Source organism: Megachile rotundata, chromosome 10 (genome assembly GCF_050947335.1).
Source record: "Megachile rotundata isolate GNS110a chromosome 10, iyMegRotu1, whole genome shotgun sequence".
In the NCBI taxonomy this organism is placed as follows: domain Eukaryota; kingdom Metazoa; phylum Arthropoda; class Insecta; order Hymenoptera; family Megachilidae; genus Megachile; species Megachile rotundata.
Window position 1 is genome coordinate 16,745,887 of NC_134992.1, and position 15,860 is coordinate 16,761,746.

General features: G+C 37.6%; 3 protein-coding genes across 7 annotated transcripts in view; 2 read left to right on the forward strand and 1 right to left on the reverse strand.

The window, feature by feature from the left end:
• Positions 1 to 2,896: 2,896 nt before the first annotated feature.
• On the forward strand, positions 2,897 to 4,954 carry Mocs2B (Molybdenum cofactor synthesis 2B). Of its 2 annotated transcripts, XM_012294726.2 has the most exons (8): positions 2,897 to 3,035; positions 3,119 to 3,265; positions 3,330 to 3,633; positions 3,863 to 4,133; positions 4,212 to 4,297; positions 4,355 to 4,602; positions 4,681 to 4,734; positions 4,804 to 4,954. In XM_012294726.2, the coding sequence occupies exons 2-8, from the start codon at positions 3,125 to 3,127 to the stop codon at positions 4,873 to 4,875; spliced, it is 1,176 nt and encodes a 391-aa protein (XP_012150116.2). In that variant the 5' UTR covers positions 2,897 to 3,035; positions 3,119 to 3,124; the 3' UTR covers positions 4,876 to 4,954. The 2 variants fall into 2 exon arrangements, with proteins under 2 accessions (XP_012150116.2, XP_076392865.1); XM_076536750.1 differs by having other exon boundaries at positions 4,355 to 4,734.
• A 119-nt stretch (positions 4,955 to 5,073) lies between these two features.
• The window catches only part of TTLL5 (Tubulin tyrosine ligase-like 5), a 30,287-nt gene continuing 19,500 nt past the window's right edge, over positions 5,074 to 15,860 (forward strand). The window contains exons 1-5 of one of the 3 annotated variants that reach the window (XM_076536738.1): positions 5,075 to 5,626; positions 7,546 to 7,730; positions 15,009 to 15,176; positions 15,532 to 15,615; positions 15,699 to 15,822. In XM_076536738.1, the coding sequence (XP_076392853.1) occupies positions 15,016 to 15,176; positions 15,532 to 15,615; positions 15,699 to 15,822 (369 nt within the window). In that variant the 5' untranslated portion in view covers positions 5,075 to 5,626; positions 7,546 to 7,730; positions 15,009 to 15,015. Of the gene's footprint in view, positions 5,627 to 7,545; positions 7,731 to 15,008; positions 15,177 to 15,531; positions 15,616 to 15,698; positions 15,823 to 15,860 lie in introns of all 3 variants that reach the window. The other 2 variants (XM_012294731.2, XM_012294730.2) reach the window with 2 other exon arrangements.
• LOC105663744 (uncharacterized) lies at positions 10,509 to 15,010 on the reverse strand. 2 transcript variants are annotated; one of them, XM_076536755.1, is made up of 3 exons: positions 12,182 to 15,010; positions 11,948 to 12,107; positions 10,509 to 11,150 (listed from the first exon to the last, which is right to left on the reverse strand). In XM_076536755.1, the coding sequence occupies exons 1-3, from the start codon at positions 12,422 to 12,424 to the stop codon at positions 10,744 to 10,746; spliced, it is 810 nt and encodes a 269-aa protein (XP_076392870.1). In that variant the 5' UTR covers positions 12,425 to 15,010; the 3' UTR covers positions 10,509 to 10,743. The 2 variants fall into 2 exon arrangements, with proteins under 2 accessions (XP_076392870.1, XP_076392869.1); XM_076536754.1 differs by having other exon boundaries at positions 11,942 to 12,107.

The window sequence follows — 15,860 nt, forward strand, 5'->3', positions numbered from 1 at the left end:
CACAAATCGATTTCTTTTAACCGTAAGAGATTCACTATCGAAAAGGAGTAAAGTCCGAAGTTGCAGCAATATCAGACGACACGTAATTTCGTAGATAAAAATTTATTTTGCATGACAAATAAATTGGTACAAATCCGTGAGCAAACGGTCCTATATACACACACAAGCTTTCAGTCACAGTCGGGTGTCGCAATGCTGTTATAAGTTAGTTGTGAATGCAACTCGTTGTTAGAACGACGAGAGCGACAATTCGTGAATCGCGCGTTCTGCCACCCGAAAGATTATCTTCAAGCCACAAGGTGGCTCCTGAGTACTGTATACCATTAAACGTTCACCTCATAATTCGAACAACCTTTAAACACGTGCGCACAAAGCATCTTCAGATCTTCCATCGTTTCTCATCTGTGCGAACGTATTTCTCTACCTCGTGACACTTCCACTTTTTTTGGATTCTTGTATTTTGTATTTGAACTAAAAGCGCAAACGCAAACACATCGGACCATGACACCTCGCGTGTACAAGTCTTGCGATTATCTCTCAGATTCAATTATGTTGGTGCATGTAACACGTACGTACAACCTCGTGCAACTTAGGTTACTTTTGGTCAAAGGGAAGTGTAGGAGGAGAAGTACCACGTGTCTTATTTGTCCGTGTACCTCATGTAATTTTAGGTTAGGTTCACTCTGCGATCTATACTTATTATCTGTAAAATTTACCTAGACTCCTTAGAATCTCCCTGAATTTTTACAAAAATATTTAGGTTTCTCTCACACTTTCTCTACGGTTTCGTACCATCTCGACCCGTTACGTTACCCACTGAATTTCCTAGTCTCATCTTCTGTTCTCCTAATATTGAAAGTAAATAGTGGCATGTTTCTCTCTTTGCCTTTCCCCTTAACCAAGAGAGACTACATTGCATCGGAGTGCTCGTTGTCATGAATTTTTCTAGCGATGGTATTACTGGTATTACTCGGTATATAATCACCGCACGACCTCGCTCGATTGCACTTCTCTTCCATGCGACGCACACGGTGTTTCGTCGTCGATTACATTCGTTTTGAACTTCTACACTTGGTATATATGTATGTATGTCAGCAAATGCATAGCATACAAAATGTTTTTAGTTCTATTCCTAATGTCTTCCCTATCGCAACTTTTTCCTTTAGCAGGTGTACTGTTTAACATTTTTATTTTGTTAAGTTTCGAACCATATCTGACCCATGAACTTAAGGTGTAACATTTACTCAAAACCAAAAACACTTTGGCCTTTTAAAAGTGGTCAAGTTGAGTAACGATCTTGACATTTTTTTCTTATTGCGTCACGTGTCCAGCGTTTAGTTGAAGTAGCGTTTCTAAATAATATCTGTATATGTACATATAAGTAGATTGTAATACCTAGATTGTTCTTAAGAGTGTTACCTAACCGTTAAAGGAATAAGTTCCTTTAACGTGTATTGTCCTTGTACCACGGCGACTCAAGTGAACGAGCTAGATCCCTGCACTCTTTTAGACTTTGGGTTAGCAGGCTGTCCATCTATACTTAAGCGTGAGCGCACATTGTGCCGCACGCACGATGCATACATTTAAATGCTTATCCAAGGACGCCGTTTACTAACACACCAACGTATTGCTGTTAATACATTACTCATAAAATTACGGGTCGTGTGTCTTGTAAAGTTTCTCATCTCTAATACCGATAAGATTAGATTTCTACGCGTTCTGAAACTCGAAAATAAATGAATATTTATATAAATGCAATTTTTCGAAATGCACAAAGAATTAAAATGGTTTTAACATGAAGACTGTAACTCGGTAGAAACATATAAAATGATAATTTAACTAATATGTTAGATCTTGTATTTCGAATATTATGCAAGCGGAACAGTACGATTCTTTGCTACATTGACCTCATTTCTCGGTTGACCTTAATATGATACAAGGTACTCCCGTCGATCTACACTTATATCAAAACACTATTTTATTATGTTTTTTGGGGGGAATTATTTTATCGTTACTCCTTCGTTGTACGCAGCAAGGTGATAATTTAAATAAATAATGTTTTTATATTTCTCAAATTGTTATAGTTATTTATAACATAATCACGTTTACAGGGTTCAAATATACTGGAAATTTGAAGATAAATAATATTTTTTTATTGGAATGTATATGATGTTTTACAAATAACAACTTTTAGTATACTCTTTCTAACATACATCAGTCCTAGTTTGATTAAGCGCGTAATTTAACTGACACTACCGCCAGTGATGTAGAAGGTGTGAAGAATGATGTTAATGGAAAATACTAATTTTAATATTGACTAATATTCGCGGAATGTTATTGCAATATATCAAATTCTCGTTCGAGAAAAACGTCGTTCATTAAATTTGTTGCCCAAATTACCAACTATCAACTTAATATTATCCACTTTTCTGACTTGTAAAAAATAAAGATAATTTTATTAGGTTATTTAACTATTGTGTATGCTCAAACAGTAGTCTATACTTCATTCATTTTTTTAATAGTAACACTATATCAATGCATGTAGTCATTTCATTCAGTATTATCGACAATGAAATATAGACAGTACCCTGATTGATGTCTTACTGTAGGAAACATAACCTTGTTTCAAACATTAAATGGAATACCTATTATTTCGAATGATGCATTACTTATATAACGAAACCCGATATCTTGGTAATAATACCTCTTTTGATAAGACTTTCGCAGTAGTTTATAGACTTATTTTATCATTATATGCAGATGTTCCGTAATGGGTGACAGTGCTCTTGAAATACAAGTGAAGATTTTACTTTTTGCTAAAGCAAGAGAATTAACTGGCAAAAAAGAATGTTACATTACTATTCCAAAGAAATTATCGTATACTGATTTAAAAGATAAAGTAATCAATCAATTAAAATTGGAAAGTATACGAGACACTTTAATTGTAGCAGTGAATGAAGAATTTGTTTCTTCGGATACAACGTTAGAACTTTCTGAAAAAGACGAGATTGCAGTGATTCCACCACTTAGTGGAGGTTCGAATTTACTAAATTTATCTATAATATCGATAACAATAGTACATATCTATATGAAAATATTCCACTTACACAATTTTTAGGTTAGAATGGCAGCTCCAAAAGATATTGTTAAATTACAGCAGGAAGAACTAAATATTCAAGAAATAATCGATTCAGTAACATCTCCAAATTGTGGAGCCATATCTACTTTTATCGGTGTTACTCGTGATAATTTTGATAATAAAAAGGTATCCGTCTCTTAATAATTTGAACCATAAAGTTAAACATATTATGTACATTTCTGTTTTGCAGGTTGTAAAGTTAGAATATGAAGCATATGAAACAATGGCATTAAAGGAGATAAATAATATATGTGTAAAGATTCGTTCTCAATGGAATGTTCATCACATAGCTATTAGTCATCGTCTTGGTGAAGTACCTGTATCTAAAGCAAGTATAGTTATTGCTATTTCATCTCCTCATAGGGAAGAATCATTGAAAGCTGTTGAGTATGCTATCAATGCACTGAAAGCCTCAGTTCCAATATGGAAGAAGGAAATATATGATACGCAAGAAACACAATGGAAAGAGAATCAAGAATGTGCCTGGTCAAATAGTAAATAATATTTTTATATAATTAAAATATTTCAGTTTCAAACTGAACAATAATGTGTTGTAGGACTTTAAAAAAATTAGAGAAAATATATATTTTATATTATTTTATATTACATATAAGAGATTAATAAATTGTTGATAACATGTTTGTGATCTTATAACTGTTACCCATTTTATATCTTTAACAAACTAAATTAAGTACTTATAAATTAAATATTTATTTTGTGCAGTTAATAATAAGAGAGATTTACAAGAATCAGAAGAAATTACAATATCAAATGAAATAGTAGAAACTGTGGCAGAAAATTCTGATGTATTTAACAGTGAAGAAGAAGAGGAAGAAGAAGGAGAAGGAAAGGAAGAATCTAAAGTTATAATCGATCCAAATCTTATTCAAATTCGTGCCACATCCGATGAATTGAATCATAGGATATCTTCTTTCATTGAAAGAAAACGTCAACAAGTGAACATTGTAAATGTACAAGAATTTTGTTGCCACAGGTTAACAATAGAACGTTTATAAAAGCTTTTTAATAAGTTTTCTATGTTATTCACACAGTAATCTTGCTGTATTTTTAGAGATCAAAGTGATGAAAATGAAGATTCATGTGCAAGAGTTGATGCTATTCTTATTAGGCGAAAAGATTCTAAAAGTCACGTCAAAGGTAATTCAAATAATAATAGTTTAATGATTCAAAAATAAAGTATGTGAATTTGTTTAGTGCACAGAGTACTTAATGCATGGGGACCACAAATGGTTGATCAGCATACCTTGCGTAAGGCTACTATGTCAGGAACAAATCAAACAAATAGTAATTATTCATCTGTATTAGATGATAGAATCTCGACCACCGAAAGAATTCTAGGAATAAATCGGCCTGTTCCTAAAGATGTATATGAAAGACTTAAAAATATTGAAGATAGAATTCTGTATTTAGAAGGCATATCACCTGAATATAAAGATTTTTGGGTAAAGTTTCAGCTGAATATAATGAAATTCAATAAAGTATTTAGTATTGCTATTGTTTTAATTTTCAACCTTTTACAGAAAGCAGAAGATATTAATAGTCTCAAAGGAACATTTAAACCAGTTAGAAAAAGGGTAGGTATCATTCTTTCCTTCAAAAACTATATGACTTCACTGACAGTGATTATTATTATAAAATTTCAGACATATTCTATGGCTGAACTTGATTCTAAATTACATGAACTAGAAGATAAATATGCAAAGAAAATAAAATAATTGTTATATGAAGAATATAATGAAATTTATGTATTATGGAAAATGAAAGATAAATAATATACTGTTTTTCTTAAAATAATTATTTCTTTAATATAATTTGCATTCATATTTATATTGCTTACACTTTGACACTTTGGAATTTGAAAACCTGATATAGTTCATGGTAATATAATAGGTGGCGATATAGTGTATTGAATATAAATAGTCTTTTTAATTTATAAATTTTATAAATAATCGTAAGGTTTTGTAAAATTTTTAGTGAACTTTTTATTAATCATGGAGATTTTTAAAATACAAGGACCAAATTCTAGGGGGTACTTTAAATTCGTCTTGCACCGGCCTCGATTCAGAGCCTAACCTAGAACCAGTCGTCTTTAAAATAAATCTAATAGAGGAATATTTCGTCCCTTATGCTTTCTTTTGGTTAATGGAAACTTTAAGCAGCATGCGATCGTATGTTTGCAGAAAATGACCATAATACTATTTTTATCTTGCAAGAATATTGTATAGGCATAAGAATAGGCGGGGCAGTAGTTTTTCCAGTGAAAGATTAAAACTTTTGTTCAGGGATGTACCGTACATTAGTTCGACTTTCGGTTGATAGAGGCAGTCTTCGTCGTGCTGCCATACGGTATGGCTGCGGTTTGTCAAAGTTTTCTCTTTATCCCGATATAATTTAAAGTGAATCGTTGATAGTAATGTTTTATTCGTCCAGAAGTTCAATAAAAAGTAACCGTCCTATCAACTGCTGGTGAGTTGTGTTATAAAATTCATTTAAATACATATATTTTATTGTTTGCTGAGCACGCGGCCAACACGTCGTCTGCCAGGGTGACAAGCATCATCCTTTTTCCTCTCAGCTGAGTTGATGGACCCTTTAGATTTCTTTGGTTTACTAGTTTTTATTTTCATTTTTATCGACTCGTCAAGTTTTAACTGAACTTTTTTTGTTCAGTTTTTAAAATTATATATTGCCTATTTAATTAGCAATGTATCAAGTAGAATGAATTGCACTTTTAATACGCATTGAACGTACTTATTTTTCAAACAGTTTTGAACTTTTGGCCATCTTGAAGGATATTTAGATCATGAGCTAATTTTTATTTTCGGGGCGGTTTATATGATGCCATGCCGTCTGGTTAAAGTTCTGACACCCGCTTCTTTGCTTTCCTCGTCAGAAAGCATGGTTTATTTTTATGCCTTCTATTTTCATCCTAGCACATGGGTTTCTTCTAATAGTCTTCCTAAATGTTAAATCAAAATAAGATGATACGTTCTTCACTGGTTTATTAATAAAACACATTTGACTTATTCGATCCTAGGCTACGAATTTCTATTTTCAAGATAGTATTTTTCTTTGTAAACAAAAATCAGTGCAAATGGGTAAACATGTTTTTACCGCACGCTCGATGTCACCTATTCGGCTGCCAACATTAAATATTCGATTACGCGATATCGCGTGCACGCTCGTCGATGTCTAAATTTTGCGGCACAAAACTTGTTCCATTCTTTGAGCTATTGTTTTTAGATAGACATTTTTTTATTGATGGATTGCTAGGTATATCGAGGTCTATTATTTTCGAAAGAATAGAGAATATAAAGATATCAGATATGAAAGTTATTTTTTTATTTGCCGTTATCGAATCGATGTGCCGGGCTCAACTGAAATACAATCAAACTATCAATCGATATCAAAGGTCTGATTTCTTAAGTTCATGACGCATCGGTGAATAGTTTGCTCGATAACGTTGATTTTCAGGAAACTCGTTGTACTCGTGCCGTTTCTATCAATAATCGTATCTTTCACCAACGGCACAGGAAATGCGATTAATAGAACTGCACACGGTAGCGAGATCTCTATCTTGATTTACAGTCGAGCAATCGTTAAAAGAGAAAATCGTGTCGAAAGCGTTACCAGAACAGAAAGGAACGTAATTCGGCGTCGTGAAACCTCGTGTTAGAGAAGCAAAAAGTGTTCGAGTTTACCATTATTTCGCTGGCAATACAATTTGCCATGTTAACGCATAAAGTGTTGCATGGGGTTCTCACGAGGAAACCCTTCACGATCACGGGTTACGTTACTCGATTAAAATGACAATCGTGTCGAGACTATTTGAGGCTTGAATTCGTACCAAACGTTACACACGGAAAGACGTAATTTATTCGTCCGATTAACCGATTCTAATCGAAGTTCGGTATCGCGAAATGATCATGCGCACAATGCGATTTCGATAAATTAATCTCGTCGCTAAGTAGTATACTATGAGGAGCATTTATTAATTCGTTCATTGTTAGAACTGGTTTGTGCTCAAAGTGTGATTGACCAAGTGAAAACGTATTACGTCTGCGGTTATTACGATCCTGTATTGAACAACTTTCTTAGTACCGAATGAAAGCAATTACGCGCAGCCACTGACTCAAGCGAATTGAACGTATCGAGTAATAAATGAATGTAGGTTACTTTATGTACAAAACGTCGAATTTTCTTAGACTCTACGAGAGCACTGCATCTTTCTCGAGGAAGATTGCGATATAAAATACGATACTCCTCGAAATGCATTTTAACGAGCACACTGATCGCTGCACGATATCGTTTATATGTATAGAGGGCAGCTATTGTACAGGCTAATAGAGGGAGAGGGCTCTAAACATGATTTCTCTTAATCATAGCATGCAAGAACGAGCAAGTGGCGTAACGCGTTCCACCTAGCTGATGTAAACAGAATTTCAATAACTTGTTGGAAATGGTTAGAGGGTATGAAGTACATGGAACAATACAGATTTCTTCGTACTAGACAGAGGAATACCTAATGCATGACACTGAACAGGCTACTTTTGGTTTTTCTCTCGTTGCGGTAAGTTCACTTGCTCTTTTTTACTTCGCCGTTAAATTATCATTTGTTGAGCGAAGATAACAAGAAGAAAGTCGCTCGTTACTGTGAACACGTAGCACATAAGTGAAAGAACTTGTAGATTTCTAACATAACATCTTTTCGAACTTAACGTACGTCCAGTGTCGTCAGCGGAGGAATCGAAAAGTCGTGATCGGGGAGTGAAAAATGATTAATCGAACGGAACCGCGGTTACAGTTAATTATCCAAAGGTGTTTCGATGATGTAACCAAACCGACAGGTACCGTTCGTTACTTCCGGACAATGGCGTAACTAAGTAGGATGGACCTTCGCTAGAAATTGTCTAAAAAAATAGAATATTGATATCGCGTTGCAATATACTGTGCAGCCACACGTTACATCGCCGCGTGTTACGCAATTCTACTAGAAAATGTAGTCGTAGCGAAACTGGCCCAGTCCAGACAAACATCCTAGTTACGCCATTGCTTCCGGGCCAGTCGATGGCCTAACAAAGAGGAAGTGACCGGCAAAGGCCGTTTACACGGTTCCACGTTTGCAGACTACTTTGTTATTCGACGAAGGAGCTATCGGAAATACCTGTTGGCGGTCCCGTGAATGAGTGGGAGGATTACGTCTATATCGTAGCGTGTCGTGATCGCTGCGGGTGCGATCAGGATGGGCTGCATTTACATAGATAGCACGTGAGCTCGAACCACCCGCTTGTTACTTCGCAATCGTGATCCGTTTGTTTCGTGTGTGATCGATAGTGGTGCCGTAAATTGTTCGCGAAGCAGGATAAGAGAAATAAAGGTAATTTAATCTACGTGGTTACCAATTTTCGGACACCCTGTATGTACGACAGACCTTCGCTCGGTTTATCTAAAACAAAATTGTCTATAAAAAAAAGAATATATTTTACACTTTCAAGCTTTCGTTATTGTTATTATTAAATATTTTACTGTATTATTAAATGTCGAAAGATATTTCCGTAACTTTGTATTTAAGAAAATAGTGAGAATTTCGGGGAGCACCCTGTATAACGTGAAGAACTGTTTCTTCATTCAAAGCAGCATCTTATTGCGTTCCAGTTTGAGGATCTCGTCGGTTCTGCTAGCTATATTTTCCGCTTACCCGTTTCTTTATCGGTCAAACTCGCAAGCTTTCGATGGCCAGCAAGCGCAATGCAGCCTCGAATACCGGTTAACCGACAAGACATGCTCCAGAAATTCCAATTTCGTTCGGGATGCGTGCACGAAAGTGTTTCGCAATGACTGGATACCGGAACGGTAAAAACCAGGCTTTTCCAGCGTTAACGAAAAGTTGTAACTTTCCCTGCTGTTGCTCGTTTTTGTAACGAGCATCGTGTTATCGCATCGTTAACGTGTAATTCACACCTCCTTGTACTTAATTTCGCGTAGCTGTTGCTTCGCTTAATTGCACCGTCTCGTCGAGCTGTTTAAGCACGCGTTACCCATTTTCTTTGGAAATTTTTGGGTCACGCCTGTATCGATCGGAACTCGAAACGTGCCATGCTCGACCTACGCGTTTCCTCCCTTATTTATTTTACTTTTAAAGGTGACGCTAGTTATATTGCTTGCGCGGTACTTTTTGCACGAAAAAAGTATGAAAAGTAAGGATATTAAATTGCCTGCTTGGGTACATAAAAAGACCGAGATTATTTGACGACGTAAAAATAAAAAACCGTATACTCAGGAGTAAATCTGGCTTCCTCTTGAGAAAAAAATTTAGAAATATGGCGCTCGGGAATGCAGCGATTTTTTTGTGAGATTGTTTTGCATCTGAATATATTTAGGAGACACGGAAGCATAAAATTTTATGATACATTGCATTATATTGCCACTTTCAAGACTAGTTTGCCACCGCAGTCCCATCGGTGGCCATATAACGAGGATGATTCCCCTGGTGGCTATTTCGAGAAGTATTGTTAGAGCAGTGTAAATGGTTGTTGTGTTAATAGACGGAAGTTTGCGTTTATGGTAGTTAATGTTGAGAAATTGCCATCCTCACGAGCGATGTATCATGGCTCAAAATGTACCGGAACATCCGCAAATTACATGTAAAATATCGTTATGGTATAGGTGAATGCAAATGACCGTAGAAACAGAAACCGCACGGTCGACGAACCAACCTCGTGAACATTTTACCGGAACTCGTTACCATTTGCGTAATAGAAATCGATCGATGTATTCGTCACAGACGATCGCGTGTCTCGCGATCCAGGGAAAGTTTGATTTTAATTAACTGTCGAAAACCGAGAGCCCTATTAATCTAACCTTTTGCACCACTAACGGGTTCATTTAATTCAATAGACAACGAACAGGTTACACGTGAGCAAGAGTTTACTTTCTTTTTATGGCAGGGTGTTTTAGAAACTTTTTGCCAACTTGCTTGCGTGTATAGAAGCGAATCAAGTACAGGATGACTGAAAAAAAATATGCATCAGACACAGATTTCTCTAAGAAGGAAAGGTAGGAGAATTTTTCTGAAGCTCTCCCTGAGAGCCAATAAAAGAAGCCATGACTATCAGTGTCACGCATTAACATACCGTACACCTACAACTTCATTATCGTATCGTGCATACAAAGTAATTGGTTGAATCGTGTCATTATTAGCTCGAACGTTTGATCCGAACACCTAAGTTTTTCCTATATAAAGCTTACGGAAATTAACCCCTCGTGTCGGCTGGCATTTGCATATGGATCGACCCACATAGATCGCCTTGAGATTACAACTTCCTAGAAGCTAGATCTCAAAGAAGAATTTAAAAGAAATTTGTTTTTACTGGGCAAAATATACACGTATACAATTGGTAGATACATACAGCATATAGTCGAGCGTAATAAAACTGCTCGAAACGCGCGTGCCGAGATAGAAAAAGAAATAGATTTTTACTGAAACGAAAAGACGATTTACTTTTATTCGAAGAACTATTTCGCTTCGGGAATGGTATGTCGGACGATGTCTCTTGCGAGATTCGAGCCGATCGAAGATCTCTTCAGAGGTCTCTTCTCTCGGTGATCGAGAGCTTATGAATCGGTCGATTCACGTCGATCAGCAGAATGTCGTTGTGCAGGTAGCTGATCTGGGCCGTGCTCACTCGATCAGCCTGTTTAGTGACGAAGTAGTACAAGGGCGCCCAACTTTTCGCGCCCGTGTACATCGAGCAGATCCTCTCGCGATCGATCTCGCTGATCAGCCGGGCGTGCTTGATGAACGTGCAGAACTGTGACCTGGTGGCTGGAGCATAGACGGTCCTAAGCCGTGGACCCATGTCGCCCAACAGTCGATAGAACTTTCGACCTCGGAATCTGCTGCCGAGTATATTGATCGTGTGCAACTTACAGCACCTCTCCAGTACCCGGATCAGGTGGGCCGAGCATAGATATAATTTCGAGGTGGAACCTGTAGCGAGAGAAACTTTATCGATGCCATTGGACATCCAAAGTGGAGTCATACATTTATTTATACGAAGTCGGTCAGTTAAAAAGAAATTCAGCACGCGTCTTCGATTAGATACCAATGTGTATCGGAAGCTTTAAAAGAAGCACTTATCGAATGATACAAAGTAATCGAAGAACTGCATCAATCGGTTGTCGATTGAATCGAAGGATTCAAAGAGAGAACGACCGCGAGCATTTCGTCACCTGCACTGCGGACGAATGCAATGGGACGTGTTTGGAATACTAATTAAGCGATAAGCTCGTTGGTAAACACGGTTGCCAGGCCAAACAGCGCATCCCATTTGCTGAAACGTACGCAAACGGGCCGCGAATCGATAGAAATTCTCTGCCCCTTTTATGACTGCGTGGCACGGTTTGTCGACTTGCAAGAAAACCACCTAATGGGTGTGCAGAAGGGGTGGGAACGCGATGCACCATTAGAGGAAATACGGTATACTACCACAGCAGCGCGGCGCTTTCTTTTTCTTGCTTGACACGCAGCCAAAAACTTGCCAACCCTCTGTGTTGTTCCATTTTCCATTCGTATCTTTCTCGTTCGTCGTTCTTTCCTTTTCGCTGCTTCACTGACGCATATCGGACGAGACGCGAAAGGAAAGAGACGAGAGCAGAGAGTTTTTTGAACCCGAGCCAAAAAAGGGTTCTCCTCGCTTTGCTTTACCGATACCGGTCTCGCGGCAACAAGAAAAAGAAACTTAATTAAGGAAGAAAAGCTGATGACGACGGGAATAGAACCTGTACAGTTAGAAACGTGCAGTTCTTCCAGGCTTTTGTTCGACATCGAAATATGCCGCAGTATGTTGTCGCAGTCTGATCTGGCGCTGATGCTGAGTTTCTTCAGCAGTGGCATCCTTTTCAACTCCTTGATCACCTCGTCTGTATCTGGCCCCTTACTTGTCACCTAAACGCACAGAAACAGTTCAATTTCTTTGGTTAACAAGGAATTTAGAAGTCTTCTCTTCTTTGCAATTTTACCTCGTAAGTTCTCCATAGAAAGGGGTCATGAGCGAGTATCTTGAAATATTTGGACACATGACTGATCGCGCGAAGGTCCTGGTTGGACAGATAAGAGAATATTTCGTAAATGATTTCCACGGGTAAACACGCGATTTTCGATGTCTGGACCGATATCGCCTCCGATGTCTTCTTCCGGTCACACTTGTTACTGATTCTGGCGCTTTTCCTAGTAGGTTCCGGAGTAATTGCAACCTCGTCCATTCTCGTTGCTTTTCCATTTCTGGCATTGGTTCTTGTGCATGTTCTCACATTGTTTTCCGATACGTTGTCGCGAATCGCGTTCTCGGTCGCAATGATCAGTTTTTAGAATTCTTCGAGTATTTTTGTAGGGGTTACCGCATCAAGACGTCTGTAAGGAGACTAGGAATTTTGACATATGTCAGAACCTCCCTGCGCTTTTGTTTTCTCGTCGCATCGAACGATATCTGATATCTACAGAACTGTTATCGCATATCGAATCTTCTTTTTTTCCGTTTCTTCTCTCGCTTTGGAAACGAAACGTTCGCTAAATTATCTCGTTCGATTAAATTTCACAGTCTCGTTGATATGCGTGACACATTAGAAATACGGAGGATTCTGACTCATGCATTGACCCATTCCTTTGTCACCTGCTTCTCATTCCGGTTACGTGTCATGGGGTACCGTAACAGCACGGCAAATTCTGCTTTTTCGGTAAGAACCCTCGGGGCACGTGCACGCTTCTGCCACGTGAATTTTCTTTCTTTTTTTATGTCTTCTATGGTTCTCTTCCATGATTAATATATCGATCAACTACCGCAATAATAACGCGATTTAAAGATTCACGATTCTGAGGAAAAAGAGTTCAAATGTTTCGAAGTGCGATAACTTGAAGTACAAGCCTAGTCTGTCTACATTAATAACATCTAAATTGTAAATTTTTTATTTTGTCATTGTTGAACGATTGGTACAAAGATATAGAACATACAGGGTGTGTCATCGGTTGTATTACACGTAGGGTAGAACGCACACGGCGTGTTACACGCATGGTATTGAGTGAGGTATTCGTTTCATTGCATAAGGTAGGGTAGAACACACGCGGTGCGTCGTCAATTATATTGCGTAGGCAGCGTAGGACGCATGCAGTGCAACGTCGGTCTCGAATGTGTTAATGTCCACGTATCTTGCATACATAATGCATGGAATAATCCGAGGAATCCTGTTGAGACGTTTTCACCGGTTACCCCCCTGGCGTCCGCACCGTGGACCTTGGTGGCTTCTGTTCAGTATACCCAGGGGCAACGAAAGCTTCCTTTATTAGAGTCAATTTTAATAATTCTAAATGTTAAACCCCTAGATATCCAAATGTCAATGTTTCTGAACTTTTCAATGTTCTCGCATTGGCATACTTTCATATTCCCAGACCGGCAATTTTTTAAACTCTATAAACCAACGGAACTCCTCTGTTTTAATAGCCGTTCCTACGGAAGCCAGATTTTGTAGCTATAAATTTAGAGAAAGAATGTCTACACCGTGCCTACTATACATATTAATGGCGTTACAAATCGAGTCTTATCTGCATTGAATTTATAGCATCAAAAAATGTTAATGTCGACAGGCCACATATCTCCAATAAACGGGTGCAAAATGCATTTTAAGACGTCGGTCTTTTTCACCCCTCAGGGTTACAACCGGTTTTCAAAGGAGTTCATCGACTTACGAGATCGTTCAAGGTCAGGTTCAAGTCCGTAATAAAGCGATCTCGAACTATATACGAATCTTGTATCGCCATTCTTCGCGGCAAGTATCCGAGGAGGCAATTTATTCGAAGAAACGTTGTGGCTCGTTAAATAAATGATCAGTTACATTTATAAAGCAATGGCTGGTTCTTTTATACTCAAAGATCAATCAAATCAATACGAGACTTGAATATTCCATTAACATAGATACATGCCATTCGAACGTAATACAATGTTTCGGTCTACGATTAGCTAAACAATATGTCGTGGTCACATGACCGTGGCAGTCAGACAACCAGTCATAAGTATGAAAACGTTCGACTCGTTTTCGTCTTTTAATAATCTTTGTGTACCTTGATCCGATTACCTACATAAACTTGGCAAGTCTGGCAAGAGTCAAGGTGTAGCTATGTCTCGGTTATATTCGTTGCCTATTAACATTACAGTCCTCTAACAACGTGGGTAACAGGAAAAAATCGATGTAATGTCTACGAGTAAACTCGCTGCTATAATAAATTTCATACTTTATTAAATAACAACCTTCGTTTACAGTCAATTCCTCCTCCCTTATTAATAGTATCAATGTAGGCTTTTGAAAATTTTTGGATTCGGAAATTTTCCTACACCCTACTCATCTTGCTCCTTGTCTAGTTATGTCGATGCTTTTAGTTCAAGAAGTCCCCAGAATAAAATGAATCAATTATTCATGGGTATACGTATACATGGTTCTCCCTTTCAACACGGTTATTGAATGTCAGCGACGCCACGGTAAAAGTTTGTCCGGCTGATTTTCACCAGTTGACGTACAGTTATCGACGTTTCTGTCGATGTGCATGACGACGCGAAACAATGAGAGAACACATGTTTGCTTGGTACTTTCTCGTTTAAGCTGCAGGTGCTATCTTTTTTACGCGTCGCTGACGAGATTGGCATTATCTACGTGCTACAGTCGAGAAAGTTTCCTATTACATTTACGTCTGATACTGACAGCGTGGTGTTACCGGTTGATAGAATTTCAATTGAAATGGAGGCAAACTGATAAAACGATTTACCAAAATGTTTCAAATAGTTTTTCTTTTTATTTGCAGATAAATCATGCTGTCCCAAATTAAGGCTACTAAAAAATTAGAAGGAAAACGAACTAAAGAATTGATGTCATCTTCTAGTCTTCCCGGGATGTCACAATTGTCAAACAGTAGCGAGGAGACTTTGGAACCCCTTGTACACAAGCCGCACAAATCGGAATCGTTGGAAAGGTAAGTTGATTTGTACTTTTTAAATAAAAGTTTATGCGTATTTGAAAACTTTTATTTTTAATTTTAATACTTCCCGCAATACTTATCAATCTGTAACCCTATCCGGGGACATATAGTAGAACTCGACCGTAATCGGTACTAAAGTTTTAATTCAAATTTATCGAACGATATGATTTCTTTTTTACCGACACTCGATAAACTTGATGGCGCTACAGCACAGACAAGAAATAATTTTGCGGGAAAGTTTTTCGAGTGTCGCTCCTGTCGTAACGGATGTTTCAATTACTGTGTACTTTACGTTCAAAAGTGTTAAATTACAAGAATAACCAACGATTCATAAAATGTATTTTTATAGCACAACGAAAGACGAAAGTTCGGAACACAACGAATGGCTGTTAAATGGACCAAGTGGAAACAAAACGTCTATTTTGCGATTCAAGTGAGTAGTAAATATTATTTAATGTAACATGTAACACTTCTTTAGGACCCCTTTTATTTCTGCTATCATTTGTTTTTATTCAGATGCTCCGCATTGGCAACTCCTCCGGAAGAAGCACCCGCAAAGAAGCTACACATGACATATAAAATTTTTCAAACAGACACCAAACTTGTCAGTCTTTTACTACAGTCACATGGTTTATCAGAGGTGAGTTGCTTTGTAATTCGTATTTTAAAATGAAACAA